General features: G+C 41.6%; 1 protein-coding gene and 1 long non-coding RNA gene across 2 annotated transcripts in view; one reads left to right on the top strand and one right to left on the bottom strand.

The window, feature by feature from the left end:
* The window catches only part of LOC148115606 (uncharacterized), a 15568-nt gene extending 11203 nt beyond the window's left edge, over nt 1-4365 (top strand). The window contains exons 2-4 of the long non-coding RNA XR_015732708.1: nt 414-543; nt 3656-3787; nt 3873-4365. This is a non-coding gene — a long non-coding RNA (uncharacterized LOC148115606). The remainder of the gene's footprint in view (nt 1-413; nt 544-3655; nt 3788-3872) is intronic.
* LOC117656934 (nuclear factor 7, brain-like) overlaps nt 696-13645 on the bottom strand; it is a 13487-nt gene continuing 537 nt past the window's right edge. Inside the window, exons 2-7 of the mRNA XM_060690891.2 lie at nt 11466-11925; nt 9996-10091; nt 8518-8751; nt 7308-7330; nt 5001-5275; nt 696-4215 (exon numbers count right to left, since the gene is read on the bottom strand). Coding sequence (XP_060546874.2) covers nt 3692-4215; nt 5001-5275; nt 7308-7330; nt 8518-8751; nt 9996-10091; nt 11466-11891 — 1578 coding nt within the window. The 5' untranslated portion in view covers nt 11892-11925 and the 3' untranslated portion in view covers nt 696-3691. The remainder of the gene's footprint in view (nt 4216-5000; nt 5276-7307; nt 7331-8517; nt 8752-9995; nt 10092-11465; nt 11926-13645) is intronic.

Raw genomic sequence — 13645 nt, 5'->3', positions numbered from 1 at the left:
AGGACAAATCTTTAAAAAGGCATCTTTAGGGAAGGCAAAAACTTAGGGCTTTGCTGCTATTTCGTATATTATCTGGGTTTTTGTGGCCCAGATCTTATAGGTCTACGTAGGGACATGAGAATAGCTAACTTACAAGAGTTGCAATAATCATGGTGGTGATATGTACATGTACTGTATCCATGTGTCTACATACTATATGTGAAAGCATGTCATATGCACATAATTTGTCTATCATGTTTTCCTGTTTGAAAAGCATCTACTGTTCATTTTGGTGCAAACCTCTAAAATTCAGGTTGGTCATTTTTATTTTGACTTAATATATAAATACACAATTTCTTTCCTTTTACAGTATATAGCCATTCCTCTTTTTGATTATTGCATTTTCTTCTCTTCTTCCCTGGTGGAAAACGTAGGCAAGCAAACCTGGAGTCCTTGGTGCTCCCTGATCTTGGATGTTTCCTTGCATTTTATTACCCAACTGGGTAACATCTTCACTGTACAACGCTTGAGCTACTCTTCTGTTGAACGCAAACATATTGGACAGTAAGTAGACTGCTTCAAAATCCTTGAGTGGAAGATCTTGTCTCCTACTCTTCCATCTGGAGATGCCTTGTCAATTCTAGGTCCAACAGATTAATATGTCTGTCAGCATTCCAGAAAGTCCCCAACTCCAAGTAAAAACTCCGAGGCAGGCATTTTTCAAAGTTCCATTTATTAGAATAGGTATATTGCACATCTGGGAAAACCCAAATCTGAGCAGTCCGGATTTTTTTTTCTCTATCAGTTTTTAATGTTTATGTCCCTGACTCTACTGCTTCAATTAGTATATATTGGAAATATCTATTATCTAATTACATACTTTGACTGCCAAATTTTTCATGCTGCACTTTCTTTCTGGCTGTTAATCAGGAAAAAAACCCTGTAACCTATCACATATTGCTTTGTAGAAATATTCTGTTGTTATATAATGACATCATATACTCATGATCTGTGGTCTGTACTGCACACACGAAAGAAACATAAAAATATAGAACTGTTCTTAAAACACATCTGTTATATCAAACACAATTGGAATATCTGTTGAGATCCAGAAATAGAGGCAGTTGTGATAGGCCAAATACGTTATACATGCAAATGGGACAGCTATGCAGGAGAGCTGCATTACATTAAAAAGAAATGGCCACTCCAAAATAATTTGGTTCCAGGACAGAAAAAACATGGCACTTGTTGTCCCAAAGGTGCTTTTTCAAGAGGCAACCAGGCTTTGTTTTTTCTTTGAAGACTTTTCGCTTCTTCAGCTCTGACTGGATGGAGGGGAATGGAAGGATTTATATTCCTTGCAGACAGCTGGTTATTTGCATTCTTTTAGAGGGTCTTTGAAGCACTTGGAGGTTTGTCTGTGTCCTCAAGGTCACCTGAGTGGTGCAAATGGATGTGGAGCCTTCTTGGAACTGCTGAAAGGACTGCATTGTAGATTGGAGATGGATGTCGTATCCCTCCCTTCTTGTGGTCCGCCAGCAGCCTGTGGAGCTGGCAGCGGAGTTGGACAGTGGAGTCTGTGGAATGCCCGGATGAGGGCTCTGCATCGGAGGCAGTGATGGGGCCAGGGCCATCTGGGAATGATGCATGGACTCCAGAGCCCCCAGAGTCGGACAGCAGAGAGGCAGTGGAACAGGAGGAGCCTGTTCCTAGTGCGTGCATGCATGCACAGAGCTGCCAGAAGGCAAGAGCAGCTAAAGCAAAAGGGACGTCTCGGGAATAAGGCCAGGAGATGATTGGCCCCTCCCTTAAGGCTTAAAAGAGAAACAAAGGCACTTGGGCCTTTTGTAGGAAAGCAACGTTGCTAACTCTGTTTCCAGTCGGCATCTCTTGTTTGTTTCTGAACTTTGTGGGGCTTTGCCAAGGCCGGCCTTTGGCAGGGTGTTAAAGAAGATAAAGGTTGGTGATTATCCTGAAGGACTTCTTCCGAAGGACTTTCTTTGCAATTAATTGGGACTCAGCTGGGAATGAACGTAATTCTCAGCTGTTACAATAATTTGGAACGCTGACAATAGGTTTGTTTGGGACTAATTGTGTCTTGTAATGACTCAGTAAGCCTAGGTCTGTTGAGAGAGGGCTGTTCAAGTTTGACATAGATGGCCTCTTTGAGTACTCTTGAGCAGTGGTCCTCTCTCTCCAAAATGTATCCGCCCTCTCTCAACTTTTTCAACAGTCTCTTGAAAAACCACCTTTGGGACCACCATGACCTGCATGACTGAGAATCTCCAGTGACATGGCACTTGTTGACCTGACAAAGTTATTTTTGTCGCCACATAAAAATCAGATTGATAAAACATTTTGTGAAAGTGATAAGGTGAAAGTTTTTCTTACTTGAGACAGAGGTTTCCAAAAGTAATTGATGCCGAAGTTAAGGAAGGCAGTTTAGTTGGTCCACAGATCAGATACCTCATCAACGATAAGCAGTTCAAAAATTGGTTAGTGAAGCTAGAGAAAATGGCCTGAAAAGCATTTAAGGATATCATTGAGAATTTTCTTGGCAACTGCAGAGCACCAAACTATATCACAGGTGGTCTGCGAAGGCTTGAAGAAATGTTATGATTTCAATCTTGAGTTAAATCTTGGGGATCTCTGGCCACAAAAGGTTTTTTTTGTTTTTTTTTTTAAATTTGATTTATATGCCGCCCTTCTCCGGAGACTCAGGGTGGCTTACAGTGCGTTAAGCAATAGCCTTCATACTTTTGTATATTTTATACAAAGTCAGCTTATTGCCCACACAAACTGGGTCCTCAATTTACCTACCTTAGAAAGGATGGAAGGTTGAGTCAACCTTGAGCCTGGCAAGATTCGAACTTACTTTAATTGCAGACAGCTGGTGTTAAATTACAGTGCTTAGTCTGCAGAGCTATCCAGGCAGTCTATCGTGAAGAAAAGATTGAGAACCACTGTCTTACAATATACAAGATCACGAAGTGGAACATGTCACTGAAGATCATTTTCAGCATGGACTTCTTTCCTGAAGTCAGTATAAACCATGAGATATAAAAAAACAAAGTTAGAGTCATAAGATGCTAAAGGAATAGGAAATGGGAAAGATGAGAAGGATAATAGTAATACAGTCCTACTGGGTGGTTTGGGATCCCAGGGCATAAGACAGTGTTGTGGGAATTAGTTGTTTAGCATGATGATGGCATTGGGGGGGAAACAATTGTCCTTGTCTCTAGTTATTTTGATGTGGAATGCCCTATAGCATTATAGGGTGATGAGGAAAATCATCACTTGTTACAGATACAAACACAACTAAGTATTGGAATATTTGAACATCTCTACTAAGGCCTTCCCAACCAAGGGCAGGAAGTATGGCTTGCCTTCATTGTTTCTGCCTGCAGTGGAATGCATTGAAAGCAGGTAAAATACCTTGCACCACAGGTGGACGGAGGCAACCTCTATCCTCACTACGGTCAATGGGTCAAGGAAATTAAGCATGTGGGAAATAGAAGGTCAACTTGAAAGCTACACTTATAGCAGTCTCTGCACCTAGAACAACCATCATAGACCACAATAGTCAGGTCAGACCAGTTTCGAATCTTTAAGAGATTGCTTGCAAAGAGGGAATAGCATGGACTTAATGCATCTCAATGTTTTCAATTTTCACCAGGCTGTTCTCTGCAATGCTACACCATGAGCTAAACTCTCACAGCTCCAGGACCCTCACTAAGAGGGGGTAGCTGCTGCGAGTGCTGAGAAAGGGGAGCATCTCTTCATGGAAGCACACTTGGAAGGTGTAGAGGTGGGTCATGCTGCTGCTGTTGTAAAAAGAGAGCTGCCCCCCTTCAAAGTCCAGGTAAACCCCAACTTTTTCCATCTCCCTGCAGACCGAGAGGGACGTACGGGGCTCACTCAGAGCTTGGTACTCTCTGGCCTTCAGCTCAATAGCCCACACCCCTTCCTTGGGCAGAAAGTTCAGCTGCTTCTTACGCTTCACAGACTTTTTGGCCATCCCCACTATCCAATCGTTGCTGTCCTTGACATCGACCTCCCAGTAGAAGCGGCCAGTGGTAATGCCCTTCCGTCCCACCACACACGGGGTGGAGGTGAAGCGCTCCAGCTTTCGTCGCCAAAATCGTCGGCCAGGATTGAACTTGACCCCGGTGGCTTCTTCCACAACGACCAAATTGGGATGAGCTGAGTTGGAGTCCAAAGTGATACTTTCAGGGACTGGAGCGGAAAGATAGAAAGAATTCAGAATCAACAAGAGCCTTCTTGTGCAGCAAGCTATTGCAGGAGTATAAAGTGGTCCAGAAAGAAATTAAGACACAAATGAATCTAATATGAGCCAGCTGTTAATAAAGCTACTGCCATCCTCAACATGTCTGAAGCTTCCTTTCTCTCTTTTAGCCCAAACCACATGATGGTGTAATTTCCCCGAAAATAAGCCCTCTCCCGAAAATATATAAACGCATGCACAGCCGGTCCCCACTATTTCCTCTGATTAGGGTTAGGGAGACAGAGCTGGAAATCAGGTAAGACAGCAAGAGGAGCCCTGTCTTGCTCCACGTGCCCTAAAATAATAAGACCTCCCCGAAAATAAGGCCAAGCGCTTATTTCAGGGTTCAAAAAAATATAAGACAGGGTCTTATTTTCGGGGAAACGCAGTATAGAATAGGGTAATTAGAGCAGTTAAGTAATTATACTTAGAAGAATTAGTGGTAAATGGAAACAAGGCAGTCAAAGAACACGGTGGCTCGACACCATCAAAGCTGGACACCAGCCAGAGCATAGAAGAACCAGAGAAGCAGTGCAAAATTGGAAGATGTGGAGAGAACTGGGCCATAGGATCACCAAGAGTTGAACATGACTGAATGGATAACATCATCATCATCATCATCATCACATTGCAGATTATTGCTGGAGTACATAGCCTTGAACTTCCACACAAAAAAATAGGGTATAAAAGTAATAAACCAATAACCAATACATTTGGTCTAAAAACCTCAACTCACCTGGATGTAGCTCACCCAGCAGCTTCTTCCAGACATAGAATTGCAGAGGTCCTTTAAACTCGCCCAGGTTCAAATCTACAGCCACCACTCCATCTTCATCCTCTTCCTTCTCCTCTTCTTCTTCCTCCTCCTCCTCTTCTTCTTCCTCATCAAAATCTTCATCAGTCTCATTCTCATACTCATCTGTGTCTTCACTGCTGGTCTCCAGCCCATCTTCTCCTACCAGTGCAGCATCTAGTTCGCGTTCATCCGGAGCTTCTTGTTCCTTACGGACCCTGTAGGAGAAGAGCATCCCAAGGATCAGCCATTTTAGAATAAGCTATCCCAATTCTATCAAGGAATCAGATTGGGGTCCTTCTACAGAGAGATATCTGAGTGCTTCTGATCAAAAAAAGAATGATGCTGCCCTATTATTATTTGTTGGCCTCTTTAATGGATTTTGTGCACTAAGGGGAAAAAAACAAGGAAAATATTGGAGGAAAGCGGGAGGATTTAGAATTGGAAGACATTTACAACTGGGACATCTCCTGCTCCATAAATCAGGTTTTATTAGAAGCACCCATGTATTTTTTTAAATAATCACAGCAGAGAACAGCACAAGGCCAACAGAGAATGACTTCCAAAAAAAGTTAGGTAGATTCAGATCTGATGAATACTTCCCAGGAAAGCTGCAAAAACCAGGAGGAGGTGATGGCCATACTATTGCCAAGAAAATGCCCACGTCATCATCAGAAGGGAAGACTCGCCCAAGAAAATCTCCACTTTTTCTTTTGTAGTTTTACAGAGATTTTAGAAGTAATTTGGGTAGGAGGCAAAGGGCCAGAAGAACATTTTCCGTCCCAATTAAACTCTTTTCGTGGCCAAATCAGCCTTGCTTTGCCTCTACTCCCAAGAAGGAAGAGGAGCCAACTTTATAATTGTAGCAGAGGTTTTTTTTTAATGGAAGTAAACAAGTAGCCATCTTCCCTTCCGTATACTGCATGGAGGAGCTTCACCTACTCATTTTGGCAAATCCAGCAGCTTCTGAAAGGTGGAAGAGGAAGTCATGCCTACAGTGAGGAGGCAAAGTAATATACCCTGCATCAGGGGTGTGAGAGAAAAGTTATTTCTCAGGTGCTGTGCCTATTAATGGCTTTTGGAATGGACAAGTAAATAAGCCAATCAGAAGGCAGCTGACGGGTTTGAATCTCCGGGGCTTTTATTTATAGTTCCCTCCCCTAACTGTCACAGTTGACAGTATAAAAGGAGATTCTTGACAGGAAACCATTGGCAGTCCAAAGGGCAGTTCAGAAGGCATATATATATATATATATATATATATATATATATATATACACACCTATATATATATATATGGTCAGGTATATATATATATATATATATATATATATACCTGACAGGATATTTAAGAATAGTAATGAAATAGTATTTAGTATTTATTTTTATTTTAATAAAATATTATTAATAAATGTATTAATTTATTAATAAATAAAATAAATAAATAAATAAATTAGTATTTGAATAGATATTGTTTTGTTTTTATATTAATAAAAACATTTCTTGTTAACTGCTTCAGAGGCTCATTTGTTAAAGTAGATCTTAATAGAGATAAAGCTTTACGGTACATTGATTTATTTCCTCCACGACAAGAGGGGTCAAACTCAAGGCCTGCAGGCCGGATCCAGCCCACAGGGTATTTAGATCTGGCCCGTCGGGCTGCCCTGGAAACAACAAAGGACTGGCCTGCGGTGTCTCTGCCAGGGAAAATGGAGCTTGGGAGGGCTGCGCACGGTGACCCTTTTCGCTGGCAGAGGGCTGCAGAGGCCATCACAGCCGAAAATGGAGCCCAGGGTGGCCACGCAGGCCCCCTCCCCCGAGCTCCGTTTTCGCTGGCAGAGTGCTAGCAAAATAAACTTAGCAAAAGTGGATCCCACCACAGGTGCCCCTGACACGAGCCAAGCCCATTATGCCTACAGTAAGGAGGCAAACTAATGTAACGTGATGCCTTCCTTGTTGGTTCATGTTTTTTTCCTTTCATGTATTTATTATATAGGTAGTCTTGGACTTAGCAACCATTCATTGAGAGACCAAAGTTACAATGCTGAAAGGAGTGATTTACAACCGATCCTCACATTTACAGCTGTTGGTCATGATCAGGATACAGGGGAAGCTGGATTCACTTAACAACGGTGGCAAAAAAAAAAAAGGTTGGTGACAACATTTAACAACCACCTTGCTTATGAAAGGAAATGTTGGTCCTAACTTTGGCTGTAATTTGATATATAAGAAAAGAGAAACACTACTTACCTCTCTAGCAACTCTTTTGCCTCCTGTGGGAGAAAAGGAAGGAAGGAAGGAAGGAAGGAAGGAAGGAAGGAAGGAAGGAAGGAAGGAAGGAAGGAAGGAAAAGAAAGAAGGAAGAAAAAGAAAAGAAAGGTGAGATAATAATCAAAATAATTCTTTCCATGGGTTATCACCCACTTTCCTGCCAAAGCTTTCTGCATTTTAATGGTGCACAACATTCTGTCCTCAGTAGATCATGTCCTAGTTTAACTTATCAGAAAAAAAAATCCCAGTGAAATAAAATCACAACATATATACATATAGAAGAAACAAAAATTGAGGACTGTAGAGTCAGAGTGCTTGCGATGCCACTGAAAACACAAAGTGATGGTGCATATACTGTACTGATCGATCTCTCTTTTACATGAACAAACACTGTGGAATCTAGCAATTGTTACAGGAAATCAGTCCTACTTATTTTATGTGTTTAAGAAAATGGATTCGGCCACCCAACTGACTCAGGGATTCTGGGTGGCTGACAAAGATTAAAAAAAAAATATCTTGTCAGTCGTGACAAACCCTAAACCCTAAATTGAACAAATCATGGTGTGAGAAGTCTTATATCCAAATATATATTTATTCTTTATACTGTTTCCATCTTCCTTTAAAAATATTAACAGAACCTACAACAGTCTGAAAATCAGTGTCTCCACCTTAATTAAATTAGCAAACTGCCTCAACCCCCAAAATAAGTTCCCCATTATCCTTTGATAATCCACATATCAAAGGATAAGGTCTGCAAACACAAATAGATAACTAAATTAAGTTTCCCAGCAGAACTGTATGTTCATAAACATATACCCACACACATATACACCTCAGCACGTAAACACTTCCACATACCAGATAAATTCCTCCTATAAAAGTTTGCCACTGTACCCCGTTCCTCTGCAGCCTTCCCTTTTTTTAAAAAAAATCTGATTTATATGCCACCCTTCTCCAGAGACTCATGGCGGCTTAGAATGCGTTAAGCAATCAAATTGTTATGCTTTTAGGAATAAATATTTCTTCTTCCCTCACAACTGTCTGAATCTCATTTTTATTTATCCTTGTGCAACCCCGGCTCAAATTGGAACTCCAAAATTATCCTTCTAACAATGGTTTGGTGCAATCTATGCACCCAGCAATTTTCTTCTTCCCAAGAAAAAACCCCACAGCCCATGGTCCTCCTTACCTTAAGGAAACTTATGTGTTCCGTGCATTCAAGGCTGGCCTGTACACGACAAAGAGTTTCTGAACATGAAGCCATCTTGCAGTTCAGTTCCTTTAACTTGGTTTCCATCTGAGCCAAGTTCTTTTCTCTCTGGTTTTCTAAGGCCTGTTTTATAGCCCGCTCTCTGTCGTTCAGCAGCTGGTGCATCTTCATAAACTCTCCAGAGATATGATCAGACAAGGATTTGGAGCAGGTCTGGAAAAACAGAGATGGGGCACAGCAAAAGGTTGTGGTTCGGTCAAACAGAAATGATCACCTGTCCACAATGGTGTTGGTTTTGGGGTAGACTCCTGAGAATACCTTGCATAGCGATAAAGAAATAAATAAGTGGACCATCAAACAAATCTACTCATTTGAGTTCTTATTTGAAGCACTAATGATTCAAAACATTCTACTTCGGGCTTGTGATGCAAAGACTTAACTTTCTGAAGGAGACTCTTAATACTAGGAAAAATGGAAAGGAAGAGAAGATGAGGAAGAACAAACGCAAAGATGGTGGACATAGTGGCAATGGGGACACTATTAGAAGATCTGAAAAACCAGGTTAAGGATAAATCATCATGGAGAAACTCCGTTTTCCTCGGATTTGAGAACTACTTGATAGCATATAATTTATGTATTTTTTATACTTGTATGCCATTTCACTGTCAGGTAACTCATAATCAATCAATCGAAATCACTATACTGATTACCTAAGCAACATCAGCAATTTAAATCTTTTTATAATGTAGTGACAGCACACATATACGCACAGACATACATATAAATACACAAAGTTCCATTTATTTACATACACAGACACACAAAGTTCTGTGGGATCCTTGCTGCTCTCTGAGCTTGATTGGTTTTTTTGTAGATGTTTTATTACCAAACTAGGTAATATCATCAGTGCTATAACGGAGTGCAAATCACACTCCCTTCCAGAACTGTTGATGTTACCTAGTTGAGTAGTGAAACATCTGCAAGAAAACAACCAAGCTCAGAAAGTACCAGGGACCCCACCGTTCAACACTGAGCTATAAATATTCCCTTTTATCAGCACACAAATTTCTAATTGCGAGAGTTCTTTATGGTAGCTTAGAGCACCACAGTGTTTCTAAATGTTTAAAACTACATTGAGAATCACGGGGGAAGAGGAAACAGAATGGAATATCCTGAAAAATGCATGGTTGACAACTTTGGTGACTTGAATGCCACACTACAGCATATTTATTTATTTGTTGATCTGAATGTGAATCAAATAAGTAGGTAAGTTTTCTTTTCCTTGGACTGAATTGCAGGAACCCAGATTAAATGCTGACTATGAAACACCTAATATTAAATTAATGAGCCACAAATGGTAGCATCGAAAGGAATAGTTGCTGGGATGAAGAGAGAGAAGATACACTCGGTTTAGCATTAAACAGGAAGTCCCAACCCTCACCACTTCCCATCTGCACCTTTAATTCAATAATGTTCTCCTGCTGGTGGCACTGGCTCCTTTTCAACCGCCTGAGACCTTCCTCAAGAGGCTCCAGAGATGCCTTCAGCTGCTCCTGAAAGGAAGAGAAAGTTGAAAAACGGTCACGTCACTTTTTTGTATCGTCGTAACTTTGAACAGTCATTAAACGAATGGTTGTAAGTCGAGAACTACCTGTCCCAGCTTCCACAGCCACTTTCTGTAAGGGCTTGGTCAAGCTAGAAATCTCTCTATGTGGTCAACAGGACCGAAAACGACTTGATGGTGCATAATCAACCAATTGATCAACCTAGACCGGTGTTTCTCAACTTTAGCAACTTTAATCTTGCTGACTGGGGAATTCTGGGAGTTGAAGTCCACACAACTCAAGTCAAGTTGCTAAGATTGAAAAACACTGATCTAGACCAGGGGTCTCCAATCTTGGCAACTTTAAGACTTGTGGACTTCAACTTCCAGAGTTCCTTTGCTGGCTGAGGAATTCTAGGAATTGAAGTCCACAAGTCTTAAAGTTGCCAAGATTGGTGACCCCTGATCTAAACGGTGCCTTGAAACTAACCAGTCCATAATGGCTTAGTTCAGGGTTTTATTTGATCTGGGAGCGGGGGGGGGGGGGAGGCGTGGCCGAAGGCATGGCCAGATTAATGTCACTCACGTCAGGTGGCCCGAACCCTCTGCCAGCAAAAACAGGCTCCCAAGCTCTGTTTTTAGTTGCAATGGCCTCCTGCAACCCTCTGCCAGCAAAAACGGAGCTCGGAAAGGCTGCATGCAACCCTTCCAAGCTCCGTTTTCACTGGCAGAGGTCCACAGGCCACTCCTTCACTGTTTCCAGGGTGAATGTTCAGGAAGTGGGAAATGAATTGCATATATGCGAGATACAGATTCAGTATGATATTAGTGTTTCTCCATGCGTTTCAGAGTGGAAATCTAGCTTATATTTACTGGTAAATATTTGGGAGGTTTCAAAAGCTTTGTTTCAGTGTCCTTGTTTATTATGATACTTATGATTCATATATGATACTTGTATTTTATCTTGGCTTGCAAAATAAGCTGCCTCGAGTAGCCTCCCAGTGAGATAAGTGGCAAATAAATTTCACAATTTATTTATTTTTTTAAAAAAAATTTTTTACCTACCTTAGAAAGGATGGAAGGCTGAGTCAACCTTGAGCCTGGTGAGATTTGAACTTGCAGTAATTGCAAGCAGCTTGATGTTAATAACAGGGCTCATCTCAAATTTTCTCTCAAATTGAGAGAAAAAAGACAGACGAGGGAGAGGGGGAGAGAAAGGGTCTTGTTCAACCAGAGGCTTATCTCACCAGCCCCATTGTGAGGTAAGTGGCAAATACATTTTACAAATCAAGAGAGAGATGAGCAAGAGTGAGAGAGACAGAGAGCGAGTGTGTCTTGTTCAACCAGAGGCCACCTTCTTTCTCCTCTCAGGTCCGGTTCTCACCTGATAAGTCTGAACCGCGTTTTTGATGGGCAGGAAGTCATGTCCCCGGTGCTGAGGCAAGTCCCGGCAGATGACGCAAACGGGCTCCCCATCTTGGCTGCAGAAGAGCTTGAGAGGCTCCTCGTGTTCCTTACAGAAGAACCAGCCTCCGGTGTCACTCTGCTGAGTCCCTTCATCCAGTTTCAGAAGCTGGGCCTTCTCGGCCAAGCTGCAGAGGGCTCGGTTGATCGTTATGCAGCGTAAAGTGAAGGGGCGACGGCATTCGGGGCAGAGGCCCCGTCTTTGCCCTTTGGGGATGCAGGGCTTCAGGCAGGAAGCGCAGAAGCTGTGACCGCACTTTAGCATGCGGGGCTCCCGAAAGAGGCAGAGGCAAATGGGGCACAGCAGGTCTTCGGTGAAACTGGACACTTCCCGTACTGAAGCCATGTTGAATTATGAATTATTAGATGGGGGAGGGAACCTTAAAACAAGGGAAGAATTGATGGAACAAGGTATTTCTATAGACTGGTGGCCATATAACCAAATTAAATCCAGATATAAAAAAGATAAGGAGGAATTTGGCATTGAAATGAGCATAAATGGATTCGACAAGATATGGATGGGTATGGACGACAAAATTCTAGCTAAATTATATAATTACTTATTGGAGTACGATATGGCAGAGGAAGTAGTTAAAGAACCGATGTTAGCATGGGCCAAAAATATAGGACAGAATATAAATCTGAACGAATGGGACTCAATATGGAATAATAATCTTAAAATGACAAAGGCGACGGCTTATAAGGAAAACCAATACAAGCTGTTTTATAGATGGCACATGGCCCCAGCTAGGATAGCGAAGATCTACCCCAATTCGAGCCCTAAATGTTGGAAATGTGACCATCAGCAGGGTACTTTTTATCATTGCTGGTGGACATGTAATCAGGCACAAAAATTCTGGAGGATGATATGGGTGTGGATTAGAGAAATAATAAAAGAAAATTTTGATTTCGACCCAAAAGCTTTTCTTCTGGGAATTTTGAAAACTGAATATGCAAAAAAGAAAAAGTATTTAATTATACATATTCTGACAGCCGCTAGAACTTCCTTTGCCCAGTATTGGAAAGAAAAACAAATACCACCTCAAGAACATGTTATTGGAAAAATATTGGAGTGCGCCGAAATGAACAAATTGACTTCAGAAATTAATGACAGAGAAGATTCAGAATTTTATAGCGTGTGGGACATGTGGTACGAATGGATGGGGGAAAGAAATAAAGAAGGTAATAGAGATTAAATATTAACTAATTAACAAAATCTATATGAATAGTATTATATTTAGTCTTAGAGAGTTGAGCACTATTATCTTTAAGTGTATTGAAATTAAATCTAGCTTCAAGAAACAATATCAACAAAAGACAAGCAATAATGCATGTAGATGTATATATGTATATAATTGCACCAATGAACCGAAAATGTACCGATTGTATCACTATATGTTATAATAAAAATCAAATTCAAAAAAAAAAAAAATGAAGAGAGCCTGAACAGATTTCCCAGGTTAGAACTGCTTCTATTTCTGCCTGTTAACTGAACAAAGAATAATAGGGTTGGAAGGGACCTTGGAGGTCTTCTAGTCCAACCCCCTGCCCAAGCAGAAGACCCTATACCAGTGATGGCGAACGTCTTCGGCACCAAGTGCCCAAACCAGAACACACGTGCATGTTTGTGCATGTGTGCATGCTGGAGTGCTGGAAACCGAAAGACCAGCTGGCTGGCGTACGCATGCCTGTTTTTTGGCTGTTTTGGGCCTGGAAAACGGCCCAAAAAAGGCCCGAAAACAGACTAAAAAACAGCCTGGTTTTTGGCCATTTTCCGGTGCTGCAGCGCCTGTGAAGACCAGCTGGTTGGTGCGCATGTGCACACCGGAAACCAGAAGAGCAGCTGGCGACAGTGTGCGTGCCCATAGAGAAGGCTCTGCGTGCCACCTCTGGCACCTGTGCCACAGGTTCGCCATCATGGCCCTATACCATTCCAGACAAATGGCTGTCCAATTTCTTCTTTAAAACCTCTAACGATGGAGCGCCCACACCTTTTGAAAAGGCAAGCATTTCACTGGTTAGTTGTTCTGTCGGGAATTTTGTCCGTAATTCTAGGTTGGATCTCTCCTTTGACAAGTTTCCATCTGTTACTTTTTGTCC

The sequence above is a fragment of the Pantherophis guttatus genome, chromosome 2 (genome assembly GCF_059756535.1).
Source record: "Pantherophis guttatus breed Tessera chromosome 2, ASM5975653v1, whole genome shotgun sequence".
Lineage (NCBI taxonomy): Eukaryota > Metazoa > Chordata > Lepidosauria > Squamata > Colubridae > Pantherophis > Pantherophis guttatus.
Note: the sequence above shows the minus strand (reverse complement) of the source record. Positions and strands in the feature narration are given on the sequence as shown.